Here is a 19,703-nt window from a genome sequence, read left to right on the forward strand (position 1 = left end):
AAACTAAAAATGAAAGCTCTCATATTTAAAGCATTTAATCTGTCACAAGTTTCTTTATTACAGAAGTGCCACTACAAAGTAGACTGCTAAGTGAATGGCACAATGAGTATAGTAATCATTGTGATCCTGTAGTCATTTTTTTGGGGGGGTACCAGGGATTGAACTTGGGACCTTGTGCTTGCTATTCAGGGACCAGAACCACTGAACTAAATCCCTGGCCCTGATCCTGGACTCTTTTGATTGGTGAATCACTGCCTTATTCTGTGAGGTACCTTCTCACTTTACCATTGGTAGAAACTGAGACTTTCTCTGTGTTTCAAGGAATAAGGTTGACATGGTGAGTTGTAACTCTTTTTCATGTTTCTGTCAGGTTGCTATAACTACTGAGTCCATTGATGTGTTTGAATTACTTTGAAGCTAAAGGAAATATAAATTAAACAGTTGAAAATAAAGATTTATAGAGATTATTCTTCTTTATTTTTCAAAAAGAAGCAAATTCAAACCTATTCCTCCAGGTACTGAGCAGTGTATCTACTATAAAACATAATTTATACAGTTTTTACTGTAACATTTTCCAAAGTATAAATTATCCTGGAATAAAAATGTGCAAGATTTCAGATCAACTATTTCTATTTCTGGAGACAAAATACTGGCATTGGCTTTAATAATTTTAAAATGATGACCCATAAGATTGTTCTCATCTTGAAGGATTTTGAATGGAACCACATTGTTTTGATTTTGCAATAAAATAAAATAATATCCTCCTTGAGAGAGCATAATATTTAAAATGAAAATAAAATAAAAGTGAAGTTGGCAGAGTTAAAACCCACAGAAACCTGATTCTGTTTTTCTCTCCTCTCCTAAGACAGAGATTTTTCTTTAATTTTAAAAAATAATTTCCATCCAGGGTTTTATTATCTTAAAATATTTAAAATTTTTCTTAGTGTTGTGCTTGAAAAAGTAATTCTGAAGCCATCGTTTCTGTAAATCTTCATCTAGATATAACCTTTTGGGAATGGATATGCGAGACTCATCTTTGGAGTTTAGCACACCAGTAAAGTGGGCTCTTGTAGACCTTCGCATCTCTTAAAACTTTCTGGGCCATGTGGTCTCTGGAAAACTTTCCCGTCCTTTGCTGTGACAGAATAAACAGAAATTTTAGACTTACAAACTAAGGAATTTTAAGGTGCATACCAGTTTGTAACTCAGAGACAGTAACATCCTCTGTGAGCTTGGCATTTCCTCCACAGGGTGGGGATAATGATAATATCTGCCGCACGACTCGGCTAAAGAGACACTGTGAAAATCGATATTTAAGTGCTTTGAGGAGTTGACAGATATTGAGTAAAAAAGGCACTGTGGCATGTTCAGTCTATTTGAGGTGCTGTCTTAAGCATGTGCTTATATTCACTTAACTTTTTAATACTCAAAATAATCTTGTTTGTAGGTACTGTTTTGAATCCATATTAATTATGATTAAAATAAGGCAGGGATGCTATTTAATTCCTTCACAAACATATTAGAACTAAATTGAAGAGCTTAGATTTTTTAAAAGAGAAAATCGACACTCTCCATCCACTAGTGTTAATATTCTTTTACCTTTTACGTAAAGGAAAATATGAGTTGTTGTGGTACACAATGATGAGATCTTATAATGATGGGTTTTTCTTTGGGATGCGTGTGTATAGAAGTTATAAAAGAAAGATATGAGCCCTTTATAAGTTACAGAAAACAAATGTAGAAGCTCAGTGGTTCCACTACCTGCCTCACAAGCACAGGGTCCCAAATTCAATCCCTGGTACCAAAAAATAAAATAAAAGAAAAGAAAAGAACAAATGTACAAACAGCCTGATGTATTTCTTAAGAATTGATTCAGTATTAAAATATATATGATCTAGTGTGATGATCTTTGAAATTCAACACATTTACCTCTCCTGTAGAAAAATGAGCTTCCACTTTAAATACAATTTTAAATAAATTACATACCTACATATAAGTGTTAATATACAACTAAACATAAAAATGTAAAATAAATATGGATGGAATAATATTAAATAAAAACAAGGGTAAACAGTTACTTTGTGTCCTCTAATGAACTTTATCCACAACTAGTCTAGTATAAAGAATAATTCTGGGCAGAAATAGAAACTGGAGATCTCAGACACCATTATGAGCTGCCAAAAGTGGTTGTTTTTATAAAGAGGATTGTGCAATCATCTAAACACTGGGTAACCAAAATCTGGATGTCTGCCTTCTCCTGGAATATCAGTAGACCTGGCAATACTGGTTTCTATTCCCACACAAAACCACTGATAGAGCTGGTCACCAGCTGGCCTTTTTAGACAAATTTTGCACACTGAAGTTTATCACAGCCTGTACCCCCATCCTTATTGTCCCTTTAAGCTAATTCATTCTTCTACTTTGTTTGACATTCCCCATAGTCATTTGAGTTTGGAACCTCTGAATCACAGAAACAGAGTTCAAATCCCTGTTCTGATGCAATCTATAATTGAGAGTATTTTGTGTAATTCTCTGTGAATAACATTCTAAATTTATGAAGAAATTGAAAACATCATTCTTTTAATAGATTGTGTGGTGTGCTCACTGGCTGCTGATTTCTCAATCAGTTCTTATTTTTTTTAACTTTGAAGTTGCAAAGCAAGACAAAGGAATTCAAATACAAATTCATTTAAATGGTTCCAAAGACAGATGTGCTAAAAACTAATAGCCTATCCTTACTTTTTTTTTTGGCATACTTAAGTCAATTTCTGAGTACTCTACTAGAAAGAAATTAGCATTTTAATACTGAGCTTTTCTACTTAGTTGTGTAAGACAAATTTTCATTGATATTTTCATGTAAGGTGCCAATATCTGCTTTGCCATCTTAAATTCTTAAGGAGCAACTTTTACTTTATAATTGAATTATGCTTTAGACAAGTTTAGTAACTTAAACTGATTAACATTTGATTCATCCATAGAGTCAATTTTAATGAAAATGTGCTTCTAATGTTATCAGTATGTTAACTTCTGGAGCTACCTGATTGCAAATTAAATAACAGAAAAGATGTCATTCCTTAGAGATTGCTTGTCTCCAAATTCATGTGCAGAAAGGACAATACATTAAACAAGTGTGTTATCTATTAAAGGATAGCATGGCACAGGTAATTAACTATGAAGTCATTAAGGCTTTTCTGTGTTGTGACAGTTTTATTTACCTATAACAGATTAATGAACATGTCAAATGTTTCTTTTGCTGTTTCAGGTTAAGCTTGAGTGAAATTTGACAGAAGATGTTTCAACAGTTTTATCTCTGGAAATTTTTAGCTTCAGGGATCATCATTGGCTCTCTCTTTGCTACCTGCTTGGGCCAGTATGACGATGGTAAGGCTGTTGTTAGTATAACTTTTAAAGTTGGCCAGGATTTCTTATATTAAATTAAAAAAGAAACATCACACAAATTCATAATATTAATTTGTAGTTTATCTTTAAAGATTAGTAAATATCAGTTGTTCTTTGTTTCTTAATAAGTGTTCCACTATGGTGGAAAATCGAATATAAAACCTGTATATGAATACTTATTGTCACTAAAAAGATGTTTAATTGCTATTGAAAATACTAAATTCTACTTAATAATCCTTGAGTATGATGAAATGTCTCAAGTGAAGCTTGTAGTATAAAAGATAACAAAATTTTCTGAGACAATATTTCTAAGGGTCAAAGGAAATACTACAAGTGGTTTCAATGTTAGCACTTTTATTTGGCTTTGCCTTATTATATAACCCACTACTTTACTCAGAAAGAGTGAAAAAAATATAGAGGAATTAAATTTTGACATTTTAAGTCAATCCCTGATAGCAACTCAGTCACTTCGGAAAGATGTATTTGTCTTCAGTCTCTGTAGGGAGATTTAACATATTATGTCTGTAATGACCCAGATGTGCCTTTGTCAGATGTTTCAATATTAGAGGAAACTGTCTTTGAATACTGCATGAGAGATAGGGTTTGTGTGTATGTGTGTGCTTTTGGGTAAATACTTTAAGTTTAATGGAAGGAAAATTGTGGACCAATTTTTTCTTTATTCAAAAGAACTCATTCTTTTTTTTCTCCTTTGATTGCTTATACTAAATATATTCAGTTAGAGAATGCAGACAATTAACTATCTCCTAATTTTGTTGTCCTATGATCTTGTTGCTTTTAGATATGTACATTTCTTTTGTACTTTGCTTGGCAAAAATGACTGACTGATGGCAGTTGGATTAATATGCCTTTATCCAAACAGTGTTCAAGTTAGGCACATTCTCTGTTTTCCCTAGGTTGAATGGTTGATATCTCTTGTGGTTATAAAATAATCCATGATACTATTTTAATAAAATCAGTAGATTTATTGAAAGAAGCCAGCACCTGCCAAAGATCACTGCGCACACTGCCAGATTAGAGACTTGATTGTAGAGCCACTGCAGCGGATGGGAAAGGGAAGAGAGGAGAGGAGAGGGAGCTGGGGAAGGGACTTGGATATACAGTGAGTGGCTGGTGCAGGCAGGTTGGGGATTGTGTCTGCTGCATGGGCAGGCGCTCAGGAATGCATGTCATATTGGACATCATTCCTTATACAGACAAGCCTTGTTAGCCATTGGTTTTATTTATGACCAGTGATATGTGATGTAGGAAATGGAAACTTTTAAGGTGAAGAAGGAAGTTATTTATCAGAATAATGGCAGCCACTCCAAGGAGCTTATCTTACATCCCTCCCTTTTTTGTTTGTTATGGCCTCAGGAAAAGGGGCAATGAATCTCTCTTCTATAGCTACTTCCTGCTGAAAAGGGTCTGGTGTGGGGTGAGGAGAGGCCAAGGGAGGGATCTCTAGTCTGTCATCTCTTACCCTTGTAGGAGTGACATGGCTGGTGGAGGGCTGCTTGTTTAGGAGCTTCAAGCAGGGCAGTGGTGGCAAGATTGTGGAGCAGTGGGGGCTGATCTAGGCGTGTATAGAAGCTTGAGGGGCAGCACAGCCATTGGGAAGGAGACCTAAAATGGTGGTGAAAGAATTGAGTAAGATGTATTTTGAAAGTTTTATATATATATATAATAGATGGAAAGGGCCTTCTGTGGCAGTAATTAAAAAATACTAGTGCTGCCAAGTAGTTAAGTGTATAATAATTTTGTCTTTTTAATCAGGTGCATGTGTAACTAGCAAGGTGACTGGATGGCAGAACAGATGCAGCAAAAATCTAGTGTGGAAGTTGGGTGGGAACCAGCCGTCAATCTGCCAGGTGTCAATTAGAGGCCACAAACCTTTTTAATTGTGGGAGCTACAGTATTCTGGGAGGAGAACTAAATAGCCTTGTCTCTGCCACAATGAATCTAAACAGGAGCTCATATACTCAGCGCAGAAAGGGCAATCTTTAGGTGAGTATGGCAAGCGACAGTTTAGGTCTTTTGAGTAGGCAACAGGTACTGTTGTGAGATGTATAAAAAGAATTGTGTGTCCCACATTTGGGGTTGGAAAAGTTTTGGGCCATTGGGAGATTTTAATCTGATAGCTCAACTCATAGTTGTGGGGGTGGGAGTGTAAGCCAGCAGATAATGAGAAGGATACAGAAAGCAATTTTTTCTGAACTAAAATCTTGGAGGGTTGCCTGGTAGAAATGTTCTGTCAACCAACCTAAGATCTCATCTACTGATCTTTCTTGAGGATAGAACCAGTGGAGGTCTTGTGGTTGAGTTATGAAGTGAAGAAACACCAGCCGGATCTGGATCCATGTCATAGGGCTTTATCCAGAAGGCGGGCTGGCTAGGTGGTTGCTTCCTGTAAGATAAACTGATTGACCACCAGATTAGAAACCTTTTGGATTTGATTTTGGAGAAATCAAAGTAAGCAGGAGGCAACCATGGCCAGAATGAGGATGCAAACGAAGGTCAAGAATAAAGATTATTTATGATGTCTAGTGACATCTGAGATACAAGAATAGCCTATTATTCCCTCTAGCCCTGGAGTTTTATCTCTGTCTTAAATGAAAGGTAGAAAAATATGTAACCTTGAGACACAGAGACCCATTTACTTAGTAAGTGAAACAATAGAAAAACTTATACTGCTTTAGAAACAAATTAACTATCAGTTGACTTATAGATACAGAAGGAAGACAAAAATCCATTGAAAGGTAAAGTAATTTGTGTTTACAAATAAGCAAACTTGAATACCAAAGCTAGAACTCACACATCTACTTTATAGTAAGTAAAACAGCAAAACAGACAGGGGCCTACTATGGCCAGAAGATGCATGCAGGTCAGCAGGCCTTATAAAGGAAGTAGCCATGGCATAATCTGTTGGAGTCAGAAGTAGTTTTGGGTCATTCCTCGTATAACCCATTGTTCTTTAAGGTTTTGATGTATTGTTGTAATTTTTAACCTTTGCCTTGACTATGCTTGATTGGTTAACAAAATAACACTCTTTACCTAGAGCCTGGCACATTTCCCCTTGGGCTGCTTGTTAGCATGTTGAGGGCACATCTATTTTAGAGCAGGACAGCTGCTAGGGAATTAATCTGGTCCTGGACTGTGTTTAGGGGTTGGCTTATTTTGTCCACGTATTTTAAGATTTCTATTGTCAATGCCTGATAGAAATATGTAGAGGTAGAGATATATGCTATACCCATCACCATGCCAGTGAGGACCCCCGCTTCCATCAAGAAGGGGACCAGGAAGGGGCCGCCCTCTTGTTGACCTTTGACTGTGGGAGAATCCTTTTAAACATCCAGGATTTTGTATAGGTGGTCAGGTGGGGCTGAGAAATGCTATGTAACTGAAATTTTTAGATCAGTTGAGGCATTAGAGAGCCTCCTGGCTGCATATGAAGTATAGGTCATGAGATAGACAGGGTGCTCTTCTGAGATAAAGAGGGAGTAAGTAAGGCAAATGATGTCATTTTGCCTTGTGCATGTCAGGTTAGTGGTTTGTGTAGGGAATGAGAGACCCATAGTGAAGGGTCCCAGAACTGCAGATAAATTGCCAGTATATGAGACCGACAGGTTAAAATCTAGGGCGTTGGGAATTGGAGAGAATGAGTGGGAGAAAACAGACGTAAATATCTAACAGTATTAGATATTGACAGGGAGATAGTAGAGGGTGGTATTAAATAGGTGTTGTTGCCTTGTTTTGAGACTGAGTTATCTGGTTTACCACTTGGAGATCTATCCCTGTATAGGGAGGTAGAGTGATGGGCCTCAAAAGTCTATCACTAGTGCCTGTTTATTGATTGCTTCTTTTGGTTATTCTTTTCTGCTGGGTGTTTAACCATGCAAAGAGCCTCTCAGCTCTTCTGTCAGTGTCAACCATTAGGATGAGTCATGGCCTTGCTTGACCATGGTGCTTTTAGTGAAGGCGTGGGAGATTTTTTTCTTGGTGACCCTCCTTTATCACACATTACATTTGTCCTCTGGTGTCCAGCAATCTCTTTGTTCAGGAGGTTGAGTGATTTACCAAGATGTAAGATGTTATAGAAAAAGGTTCCTTCATACCTTGGATGACCTTGGAGGGTCAGGGCCAAAATATTGGCAGTCTTCTTAGCCCAGTTACCTCTTAGTGTTGGTCTTTGCCCTGTAGTGGTTGAACACCCAGAAGAGAAGATCAATGACATCAGTAGTACCATAGGAGCTTAACTATCATAACTTTATCTAGATTAGCAAGCACCGTGAATCTAAAATACAGTTAGAGGGCTATTATTTTTATAAATCATGGATATTTTAGTGGTTGCTTTCCTGTAGAATATTAACAGAAAAATACTTGTAATCAGGAGCCACACATAATAATAATATTTTAGCATGACAATCATGATGACATTATCTTTGCAACAAAATTAGATATGTATCTTATATAAAATAGCTATTGTTAAATATATTTATTTTTCTCTAAAATACATAAAAACAAAAACAAAAAACCCAGGAAACTTACTTAAGTTATTACCTTTAATAGGATGGCATCTAAGGAAAGTTCATGATCCTACAAATGTACCTGTAATCATGAGTAGGTGGAGCAGAAGAGATGGGCAAATACCTAAATCAAAAGGTTATTGCCCCAACCAATATGTTGGAAGACCTACATGGTCAGACAATATGAAAACATTTTTTACACCAGAAAAGTAGCAATAATAATTATTGCAATTGTAAGAAATCTTATGTCCTGTAACATAGCTTGGCACTAAAAGGATATTTTTAATAACTTTTTTTTCACAGAAAATATTATATTTTAAAGATGATCATTATAAACATATCACAATAAAATACTTAGAACTCAACCCTTTGGTGATAACCAATGTAAACTTTTTATAACAACATATTTAATGAGGCATACCTTCCCATAAGGCTATGAAAATTACTGGGTCTTCCATTAGTGAACAAAGACCAGAATAAATTGTTTCTGAGCAGCTGGTTCTTTATTTACCAACAGGAGTGTACCCAAACCTAACAGCTTATATTTAATTATCTTGACAATTTTTTATTTAACCTGTAAAACCAGGTTGTAGAAATTAACAATTTATTTGTATCTCTGATGTCATTTTGATCAAAAAATATAATCAGATAAACATCTCCAAGCAATTAGACAGAGACACACATAAAAGACAATTTATGAATCTAGAGTGTACTCAAATGTATTTGGCCTACTGAATTATAACATCTCTTTTAATTAAGGCTAGTTAAAACTTTGGCAGGTAAATTAACAGAGATCTCTTGAAGTTAGGATGAGAAGGAATAAAAGCACTTATAACAGTAGCATAATCTTGTTTTATAGTTATTGTCAGAAGTCTGTAAGCAGAAAGTAGCGAGGTCAAGTTAATCCATAAATACAATTTTAAGAATTTGTAATGTAAAAGAAATGTTTTAAACACATCAATTATTAATCTAGAAACCAAACACCATCAAACATTATTTTAAGTTGAAAATGAAAGGTGTATTTGTCAGTTAGCCAGAGGAGGGAATGATAACAAAGTTCCTGCCTCGAGGTGAATGTCGGGTTAGAGTTGCTAGGTGGTGGTGGAGGTTAACAAGATGGCAGGGGAGAAGACGAGGCACAATTGTGGTGACAGAGGGGAAGAAGGAGTACAAGGTGGAAGAGGTCTCTGAAAGCGGTAAGGAGGAGGCTCATCTGCTGGGTCAAATTTTTCAGGAGCAGAAGAACTTAAGGTTTTAGTAGCAAGCATGACATGATGAGGCTGACAGGAAGAACAGAGAGAAGGTTTGGTTTAGATCTTAAGTAGGAAAAACCCTGAATATAGGGAATCTCACTCCATTGCAGAAGTTGTAAAGATCCCGGATAAGTGAGAGATCAAAAGAGCCATTAGGTGGCCACTTATTTTGGTTGCCTAATAAATAATGGGGCCAAATGTGGGTAGAAAGCCTAATAAGGCATTTAGGTTTTAGGTCAGGTTTGAGGCTGAGAGCTGTGAGGTTTCTTTAGTAGACAGCCCAGGGAGGAGTCAGCAGGAACGGACTGTTCCAAGCCCATGGTGGAGAAAGGAGACTTCTGTCACCACTCACTGAGGCATCCCGGAGTGAGGAACAGTGTCGCAAAATGGAAGCATCGCTTGGGAGGGTCATCACTACTCGGTTGTGAAACATCAGGCCACAGGGCGGGAGAGACTTCATACCTGAGCTCACGAATTTTCAATCAGAGGTCACAGTTGGCCAGGAATACACCAAGTCTCAGGGGAGGGGGAGTCTCTCCCATGGGAATCGAAACCCAGACCAACAAACCCATGAATAATGGCTGGTTACTCACCTATTGATGAAGCCAGTGGTGGGCACAAAGAGGCATCTGGAGAATGGACATGAGTTATGGGGCAGGAGGATCAGGGCTCCAAGGCTCAGGGTCCCTAAGGCCACGTCACTAAAGCTGGGAGCTGGGTAGCACCTGACCCAAGTCACAACACCAATGAAAGAAGCCGGTGCCTGCCAAAGATCACTCTACACACTGACAGAGCGCCTAAGAGAGATTGTATTGTAAAGCTGCTGAGGCACTGTGGCCGGCTCTGCAGAAAAGGAACAAAGGAGAGGAGAGGGAGCTGGGGAAGGGGCTTGGTTATACAGTGCTGACTGGTGCAGGCTGGTGAGGCTGCAGGGCAGCCACTCAGGGGTCATATTGGACATCCATGCCTTATATGAACAAGCCTTGTTCACGCATTGGTTTTATTTATGAGCAGTGATGTGTGATGTAGGAAATGAAAACTTTAAGGTGAAGAAGGAAGCAATTTATCAGAATGATGGCAGCCATTCTAAGGCACTTACCTTACATTTATTCCCTGAACAGTCCTGCTACTTATCACAAAATTTAATCATGTACATCTGTATTTCTAGTTCACGTCTTTTCCATTTATGGAGATTGTGAATCTCCAGTCTAAAATTAAAAATTAAAAATTATTAATAAATAAATATACGTGATTTTGAAGCAAAAAAGTGCGTGACTTTATTTTAAAAGAATACATTTTAATCGTACTCTCGGAGTAGATGAATAATCCGTATTGGTATTTCTTGCATTTCATTGGCATTCTCTTTTTTTCATACTTAGTGTTCACACTGAGCAGAGAAGTATTCGTTCTATTGTTACTCATATTAGAAATTTGCAAACCATATACTTTTCTATGATATAATTTACCAGACGTAATAAATCATCAGTGAATCTATAAAGCTACAGATTGGTTTCCTACATATGCTCATTACACCTCTTGATTTTTTATAGATATATATTTGCATAGCCTCTAATATAAAATTTTCAGTAACTTTTTGTTATCACCTAGTTAACTTCTTGTAGTCTAGTGGAACTTTATACCTGCACATTGGAGTATGTGGTAGGGCTCTGGGATGACCCTTAAAGTAATTCATACTAGGATGATTTCCTTACAGCCATTCAGCTGTAGGGTCACTCCTCCTGGAGATCATTGACTCAGTTCTTACAAAGATAAGGACTGTGGCAGACAAACTGAGCTTTGTATATTTTATAGAGAATTTCTAATTGTGTATCCATTTCAGTATTTCTTCCATATATGTACTTTTCCATTGTGCTTCCACAATTACTAATGCATTTCTTTCCTTAGCTTTTCTCACCCCTATGCTTTTTACTGTTTTAAAAACTCCTTTAATGAGAAACACTTGGGCTTCAGTTTTACCCAATTGCTCTGTTATGTATGATTGAAATGATTTTCATAGTACTTTTTTTTCAGAAAAAAAGAACCTCTTTAAAATTATGAGCCCATACTATGCAAGAATAATAAGATTTGCCTAGTTATGTATTGTAGTCCATAGGAAGACGGTGTTCAGGGTCAGGGGAGCAAATGGTGGCAATGGTCCTTTTTATCTTGACACTTTTAAGATCAGGTGGCTTAAGTCTCTTCAGGAGCTCAAGACTTTGCTGTGCCCTGTTATCTCAGGGTAAGACCAAATGCCTCATTCAGCAATTAGTGCCTTCAGTGCCTGTTAGTTTTGAGCTAAACAAAACAAACTGCTGTTAGAGATAACAGAAGCCCCTTTATATTGTAACACTTTATAGGTTTTTTGCTATTTATAAAAGTTTTCCCTATCAATTCCTCCCTGAACTTTATAATAAGGTGCATAAATCAACTGTAAACTGCCATAAAGTGTCAGTTCAGCCAATAGATTATGTATAGCAAAGGTATTTTTAATTATTTGTTTCTCATATGTTTCTAGATAATAAGATACCTTCATAATCAAACTTTTAGTATTGCTTCAGTATATTCATATCACACATTTCAGTTTAGTGCTAATTTGTTAGTCTTGATTTGCCTGATTTCATTCTTGCATAGTATGGGCTCATAATTTTATAGAGTTAAAAAAATATGAAAGCCATTTCAATCACACATAATAGAGGAATTGAGTAAAATTGATGCCAAAGTGTCTCAATAAAGGAGCTTTAAAAATAGTAAAAATAATAATCAAAAAGCTAAAGTTTTTACAGGAAATTTAAAAACATCATTTTTCTTGCTTGTATTTTCCTCAAATAGTCTCAAATAGGTAGAAAATTTCTCTAAGTTTTAACCTTGTACTTGGAGAGAATACATCAATACCTTTTGTATATTTAAGGAAGAGGCTCTCTTAAACCCATATGTATATCCTGAAATTAAAAAAAAAATCTTAAGAGAAAAAAATGGACACTGACAAACACAAGACCAATTATTTTTATTTACTACTGGAGCATAGAATAAGTAGAACTCGTAAAAGCATAGGTGTAAGCAAAGACATTATAAACATAACCACAATCACAGGAAAAATTGTGCAAATCTACTTGAATCTCATCTTATTAAAAAGATTTTGCAGAGCAAAACAAACCACCAACAGAGTAAAGCATCATCCCCAGAGGTGGAAAAAATTTTTGCCAGCTGTTCCTCAGGCAAAGGATTGATATCTAGAATACATAAGAACTGAAAAAAAAAATCAGCCTGCCCCCCCCCAAACTTAAAGACTCAATCCCCAAATGGGAATTGGAAATGAATAGAAACTTCTAAGATGAAGAAGTACAAATGGCAAATAGATATATGAAGCCATGTTAAACATCACTGGTCATTGGAGACATGCAAATTAAAAGAACACTGAGATTCCATCTCACTCCAAAAAGAATGGCTGTTATCAAGAAATCAACCACTAACAAATGTTGGAGGAGATATGAGGAAAAATAAACCCTTCTCCACTGTTGATGGGAGTGTAGACTGTGACCACTGTGGAAATCAGTATGGAGATTCCTCAAAAAACTAAAATTAGAGGTTCTGTTTGACCCAGGTATTTCCCTACTTGGTATCTCAAAAGAATTAAAACCATTATATCACAGTTGATATATGCACCCACGTGTTTATTGCAGCATAGTTTGTAATAGCTAAGTATTGGGAACAGCCCAAATGCCCATCACCTGATGAATGGATAAAGAATACGTGGAATATTTTTTTTTGTACAATGCAATACCACTCTGCCATAAAGCAGGATAAACTTGAAATATTTCTAAGTAAATCAATATACTTTGAGACCATACTCTTAAGTGACATAAATCAGACACACATGTATAAATATCAGATTATTTCCCTGGTATGAGGAACTGAAAGGCTAAATAAGGACCAAAATGTACGATCAATATTGTGAAATAGGAAAAAACAAAAAGTTCAAATGGGAAGGGGAATAAGTGGGGAGGGTGAAAGGAAGCAAGGGAGAAGAAAATATAGAGAATAGAAGGAAAAATATGTAAATAAGGAGGGAAAGAAGGGTGAAGGGTATAGGGGATTGAGGGGAAAAGAGAAGGATCAAGGTATGTCATGTACCAGTACAAATTTCTTACAGTAAATATGATTATGTGTATCCACAAAGTACCAATAAAATTATTTTTGAATATGTGTATTTAAAAAGTTGTTTCCTAACACACACACACACACACACACACACACACACACACACTAATATGCAAGTATCTTGAAATAGCAAGGAAGCATTGCAGTTTCTCCCTTTGTCCTTTTGAGTCAGGGAAATGGAATAAATGGTCTGGATCATGATTCAAACAATTCAATAAAATTAATAATTACTGGCAAGCTAAGTGCTGCCCTTTGTGATTCAAACAAGGTGAACATTTTGAAATCTTTGAAAAATGCATTCTGATCATCTGAAAAGGGAGAACTCATTTTAAAAGTTTTTAAAGAAATTGAAATTGAACAAAAACATAATTATGGTTTTGTTGGCTCAGAATCATCAAGGACTCACAGAGCTCATAAAAAAGCAGCTTTTCTTGGTCGGATCTTTCCCTGTTGAATCTCTGTACCTGTTACAGCCACTTCTTCACCAGGTCCCTTCAGCTCTGCAATTTGGACTTTCTCACAAGTAAACTGAAACTGTACTCTCTAAGGATTGCAAAGACTATTTTCTTGAGCAAAACCTATCATTTCCTAGCATTTCTGTAAATGCCATTGTGAATCTACCATTTTTTAAACTTTCCCAACAGGCACATTTCCTGAGTGTTGGTCTATCTGACTTCATCTTCTGGAAAGTATTCTACCTTTTCCTGTTCTGTGGTTTTGGAACTGTCCCACTCTTATTTATGAATCCATTAAAAGCCATATTTTATCATTAAAGAGTTGTATTGTTCTCTGGAAATTAAGCATGATACACTCCTTTGTAATTGTTTCATCCTTTCTAACTTTCTTTTTGTAAATATGCATCCATTGCATATATAATCACCTTTTTGCTTATTTTACATTTTTTACCATCTTTAAAACACTCAGTTAACACTTGAATGGATATCAAACTCTAGGGAAAACATTAGGGAAGGAAAAAAATAATGACATCTCTATATTCCATGACAATAAGAGAGACATCATGATGAGATGTATATAATAGAGCTATATGTGGTGTGTTTTGGGAGAATACACATAAAAATCTATTGAGGAATTATTAGCAGAGAGAAAATGTTTACAGAAATGAGTTTGCAATTAATTAATTTAGGAAGTATACACCTTTTAGTCCTTATTTACACTTCCAATTTCTCACACTAGAGAAACCATTTGGTATTTACACATGTGTCCTATTTATATCACTTAAGAATATCACCTTAATGTGCAATAGATAATGTGAAACAGGAAGAAAGGGACAAAGAGGAAAGAGAAATGGAAAGAGTAGTGGAAAGGAAAGAAGGGAATGGAATCAATATGAGAAAATGGAAAATAAGGAAAGTAAAGTCTTTGTAGACTGGGAAGGTGGGTGGGGTTGAAGGAAGGGAAGGAGAACAGGGAAAAAATAAGAACCAAGACTGATTATGTAAAGGTACAAATTTCCAGAAATGAATGTCATATTGTATACATTAAATGTACCACTAAAATTAATAAAAGCTAAAAAAGAGAAGCATACAGAAATTATGGTAAAACTGAAAATACCTAGTTGCTCTTCTGATTTGAGATCTATACAGCTAGCTCTGTGCAACACTGTAGATTCTGTATCCCATCTTATAATTTTGATCAGGTAAGGTTATATATTAAAGTATCCAAAGATCGAAAAATACTTTCAATCAGATGTTTGTGATCACTACCTAATTTTCTGAAAATATGTCATAGGAGAAGCCAGTACCTAAATCAGGTAACTGTTAAGTCATGCAGCTATGATGTAATGTTGTTGACCTTATGCAAGAAAAATGCCATTACAGCTCTTCACATAGATTATTTTATTTAATCTTCATAAGTGCTTCATGAACTCTGTGATTATAATAATAATCTTCCACTTTTTCCCCTTATTATATCTATGCATGCAGATTTGGAAGCTATAGACCTAAGAAAGTTACTTTCCCAGTACTGTACAACTAGAAAGTGTCAAAATTGGGATTAAAACTGTTATCTCAGCTCTATGTGCAATAACCGCATCCTGTGGTTTTACATTTTATTACATCAAAATCTTAGCAAAATATTTTTCTTCCAGACTGTACTCAAGTCCTATTTATTATTTGATAATATTTTATCATTATTCTAAATTTTCTACTGATAACATTCAAGCAAAATCAATGTCCATATTGTTCTTTATATTATAACATGTAATAATTTTTTACATTTAAATTATAAAATTTTAAAGAGACCATGTCATTTATTTTTGTTTCTCTTAGGACATGGCAGAATGGCCTATTCAGTGGTCATTGAAATAAATAAGCACTGAACAAAAAACATACTGAGAGAGGAAATGCCTCTTCATCATCACAGGGGCAAGTTCTCAAGTTTTGAGGACAGTAGCTATAGTTTAAATAATTCAATAACTGTTTAGTAGCAGTTTGGTTTGACACTGCTAGCAAAGGTATGGAGACAGAAGATATCAGTAAATATGTGTGTTATGGAGTTATTTCCCAGAGCACAATCATTTCACCTTGTTGGAAAAAAAGATTTATACACCATGTGTGTATACATACATACATACATACATACATACATACATACATACATATATTTGTTAGAGACTCAGTTAGAATTATGTCACAACAGTACATTATTTAAAATTCTTTCAAGAAAGCTCTAACTCAGAATCCATGCTTTCCTTAGGTGTGTTACCCATCTACCTTCCCTGATTATGAGCTTCGCTTCTCAGCTTTTATTCATAGTGCTGATGGATCACACTGCATCAGTTTTTCCTCAAATCAGTAACCCAGCCCATGCTACAAGTCTAGCTGACTCTTGTAGGTTCCTGTACTGCCCCTCAGGGCTGCCAATTAGACTTCTCAGTGGAGACTGTTCAGCTAGTTTGAGTTTATTAAGTGTCTTTAATGAACAATTGGAATACTGATGAGAGCTCTTCAGGCTGAGACTTAGTAAATGTTTCACAAGAACATTGCTAACACAGACAAAAATATTTTATGTGATTATATCCAGGACTCATTTATATTTAGTTTACTTGAGACAAGCAATGCAATTCTAATGTTATATCCATAGGGGAAAAGCACATTTTATATTAACTGAATAATATAATGTATGATGCATTTTATTATCATTAACCTATTGAATGACATATAATAAGCATTTCTGTTAAAATAGTATGCAGATGTATGATTTCTAATAATAATAGTAGTTGTCATATGAGTAATTTATATGTGCAAAAAACACCTTAAAGTAGTAGATGCTTTTCATCACCTATTGAAAAGTGAGACATATAATATACATATATATCTAATACATATATAATTAATTACCTTTTAGTTACCAAAGCTTAGACAGTTATATAAAAATATTTTTAAGCCACTACCTAGTGCTAAGCTCTGTTCTACATGTTGCAGATACAGCAAGCAATAAAACAGATACAAATCCTCTCCTTGGGGTGTTTGCTTTGTATTGGAAGGAGACATAAAATAATACAAAGCAATACAAGAATAATGGAGTTTGTTAGTGTATGGACTACATCGTAGTAAAAATAATGTAGGTAAAATTCTAAGGGAGTACACAAGGGTTTTGAAAAAGATGAAGTAGAAAAGACAATATAAAGGTGCCTTTTTGAGCAAAGTTTGGAAAGGGATGAGGGGGAAAGGGGGAATCCTTTTCTAGGGACCAAGCCTTGAAGATGAGAGAGAAACAGGGAGTGAGGGTCCTGGGGAAGGGCTAGCATGCTTGAACACTGGAACCGGCAAGTTACATGGGTCAAGAGTTGAGCTGAGTGAGGAGAAAATGGATTATGAATAAGAATAAAGAAGTGACGAGGAGACTCATATTATGCAGATTGTGCAAGATTGTTCAAGATAAGTGTCTTTTTTTCTGAGTAGAAAATAAAATTCTTGGAGTAGTTTTAATAGATTAATGAAACAATTTTACTCTGGTTTTAATAACATTACTGTGTCTCTTTGTTCAGAACCAATTATCAAGATTGGGAGGAACAGTGAAAAAGGTATTGTAAACTTCCAGGCCAAAAAAATAGTCTCCTTATGCTAGACTCATCATAAAAAAATTTTGGAAAACAGTTGACTATGGATGTATTTTGAAGGTAAAGCCAGCAAATTTCAATGGTGTATTGGTCATTTGGGAATTTAAGATTAGATATTGATATATTCAGCCTGAGCACTGGGAAAGGATCAGTGACCATCCCCATCAAACGAATGAAAGTAGAGACAATGGGTCATTAAAAACATTGATGTTAATGTCCAAGAAGGTATGGAAGAATAAGCAAGGAAATAAATATATACAGAGAGACTTAATGAGAGGAAAATCAGCAGAGAACCATTTAACAGCAGTCAAATGAAGAAGGCATCTCAACAAGAAAGCGATCGTCTGATTCTGGTGTGATCAGCAAGGTGATACAGATGGGGTAAATAACAAATTACAGCGCGGCACCCGTTTGTGGTCTCGAACAGATGTGATGACATTTTGGTTACGGAACTTTGAATGGGTTCAAGAGAGAATGGAAGAAAAAGAAATAGAGTTTCAATACATAAAATACAATTTTTTTGTTGCTGTTTTTTATTAAGCAGGAGGTCAGCAGTAATAGGAAATTGGGAGCAAGAGGCAGGAACACCTAGCCCACCTCAGATCCTAGGGTTTTAAGAGTATGCTGAAGCAGGCGCCATCTGCTGAGAGTGTTAAGAGAAGTTGGGGCCGGGGATTTAGCTCAGTGGTTCCACAGCCTGCCACTCAAGCACAAGGACCCGAGTTTAATCCCCGGTTCCAAAAAAAAAAAAAAAAAAGTAACATCTGCCGGATTTCTAGAAGAGCCAGAGGGAGAAATGAATGTTCAGTGAAATATATATTATCTCATTTAGTCTGTTTAATCTTCACTAAAATCCTATGTGAGAAATCCTATTATTTCTGTTATCCAGGTGAGAAAATGGAAGGTTTAAAGTTTCTAGCTGTCTTGCTTAAATTCACACAGCTCCTACATTTTAGCACATATGATCAGCTCAGGAAGTCTAACTCAAGCTACCAATTTTTAAATCAATTTTTATGTTTTAACAGTACTATGTTGTGGCTAAAAATTGCCCATCGGGTTTCTAGAATTTACTCATCTTGCAAAATTGAAAATGTGCACATGGTACGTCCTCATTCCTCTTCCTCCTACTCTCTGGGAACCACCACACTATCCTTTGCTTCTCTGAATTTATTTTGTATGCACTATGTAAGATAACATGCATAGTATTTGTCATTGTGTGAATGACTCATTTCACTAAGCATACTGTGTTGCAAATTCATTCATGTTGTTGAGTATTCATGTGTTCCCACATATAAATCTGAAAAATATTCCATTTCATGGATATGCATAGTTTTCTTATCTACTTATCTGTTGGTGGACATTTACATTGTTTTTATATCTTGGCTACTGTGGACACAGCAGCAGTGAGTGTGGCAATATTAATATTTTCAAGATCTTATGCATTCTTTTGAATAAATATGCGGAAGTGAAATATCTTGATTGTACAGTAGTTTAATTTTTCACTTTTTTGAGGAACCGTTCATGATAGTAGCTGCAGCATATTTGCATCCCTATCAACATGGTATGAGTGTTTCAGCTCCTCTACATCATGATCAGTACTCGTCTTTCTAAATTTGTAAACAAATTATAGTAGCAATCCTAGTAGATGAAGGTGTCACTTTGTGGTTTTGATTTGTACTTGCATCATGATGAATACTCTGAAATCTGCAAACCATTTCTGAAAGAAATGGAAGAAATGGAAATGGATTCCACATTCACGTTCTGGAGGACTTTATATTATTAAGATATTCATTCATACCAGCTGAAGTGGGGTACGCAATGCAATCTCTATTATGCTACCACATTCCAATCCAGCATTTTTACAACCCTGGTGTAAAGTATTTTTTCTCTGCCCCATCTCTAATGAAAAGTTTTGTAGAAAACATGAAAGTATTATAATATTGATTCTGCTCTGTGGAACCTTAGGAGAAGGATGGATATCATGATCAACTCTTATTGTACACCCCTTTTTCCCCAAAATACATGTATTAATATCTACTACAAGCCAGTTCAGTGTTAGGTTCTAAGGATGCTAATATGAAAGCAGATATCTATATACAGCTATATCTATATAAATGTATTATTGCCTAGCTCACATGGAATAAAATGAACAAATAGAGATTATAATTACAATTCAATTTGGTCACTCCTTGGTAATTGACAGGGTATTATTTCAGGACTCTATGCAAATACAAAGGTACACTGGTGCTCTACTTATATAAAAAGACTGTATTTGGCTATAACCTATGC

At 35.7% G+C, this 19,703-nt stretch overlaps 1 protein-coding gene across 9 annotated transcripts in view; it reads left to right on the top strand.

The window, feature by feature from the left end:
* Positions 1–19,703, top strand: part of Pcdh15 (protocadherin related 15) — an 802,311-nt gene that overhangs the window by 125,483 nt on the left and 657,125 nt on the right. For all 9 annotated transcript variants that reach the window (XM_033766616.1, XM_033766617.1, XM_033766618.1 and 6 more), the window contains exon 3: positions 3,263–3,381. In XM_033766616.1, the coding sequence (XP_033622507.1) occupies positions 3,291–3,381 (91 nt within the window). In that variant the 5' untranslated portion in view covers positions 3,263–3,290. The remainder of the gene's footprint in view (positions 1–3,262; positions 3,382–19,703) is intronic.

Source organism: Fukomys damarensis, unplaced genomic scaffold (genome assembly GCF_012274545.1).
Source record: "Fukomys damarensis isolate Sample0158 unplaced genomic scaffold, DMR_v1.0_HiC HiC_scaffold_20, whole genome shotgun sequence".
Classification (NCBI taxonomy): domain Eukaryota; kingdom Metazoa; phylum Chordata; class Mammalia; order Rodentia; family Bathyergidae; genus Fukomys; species Fukomys damarensis.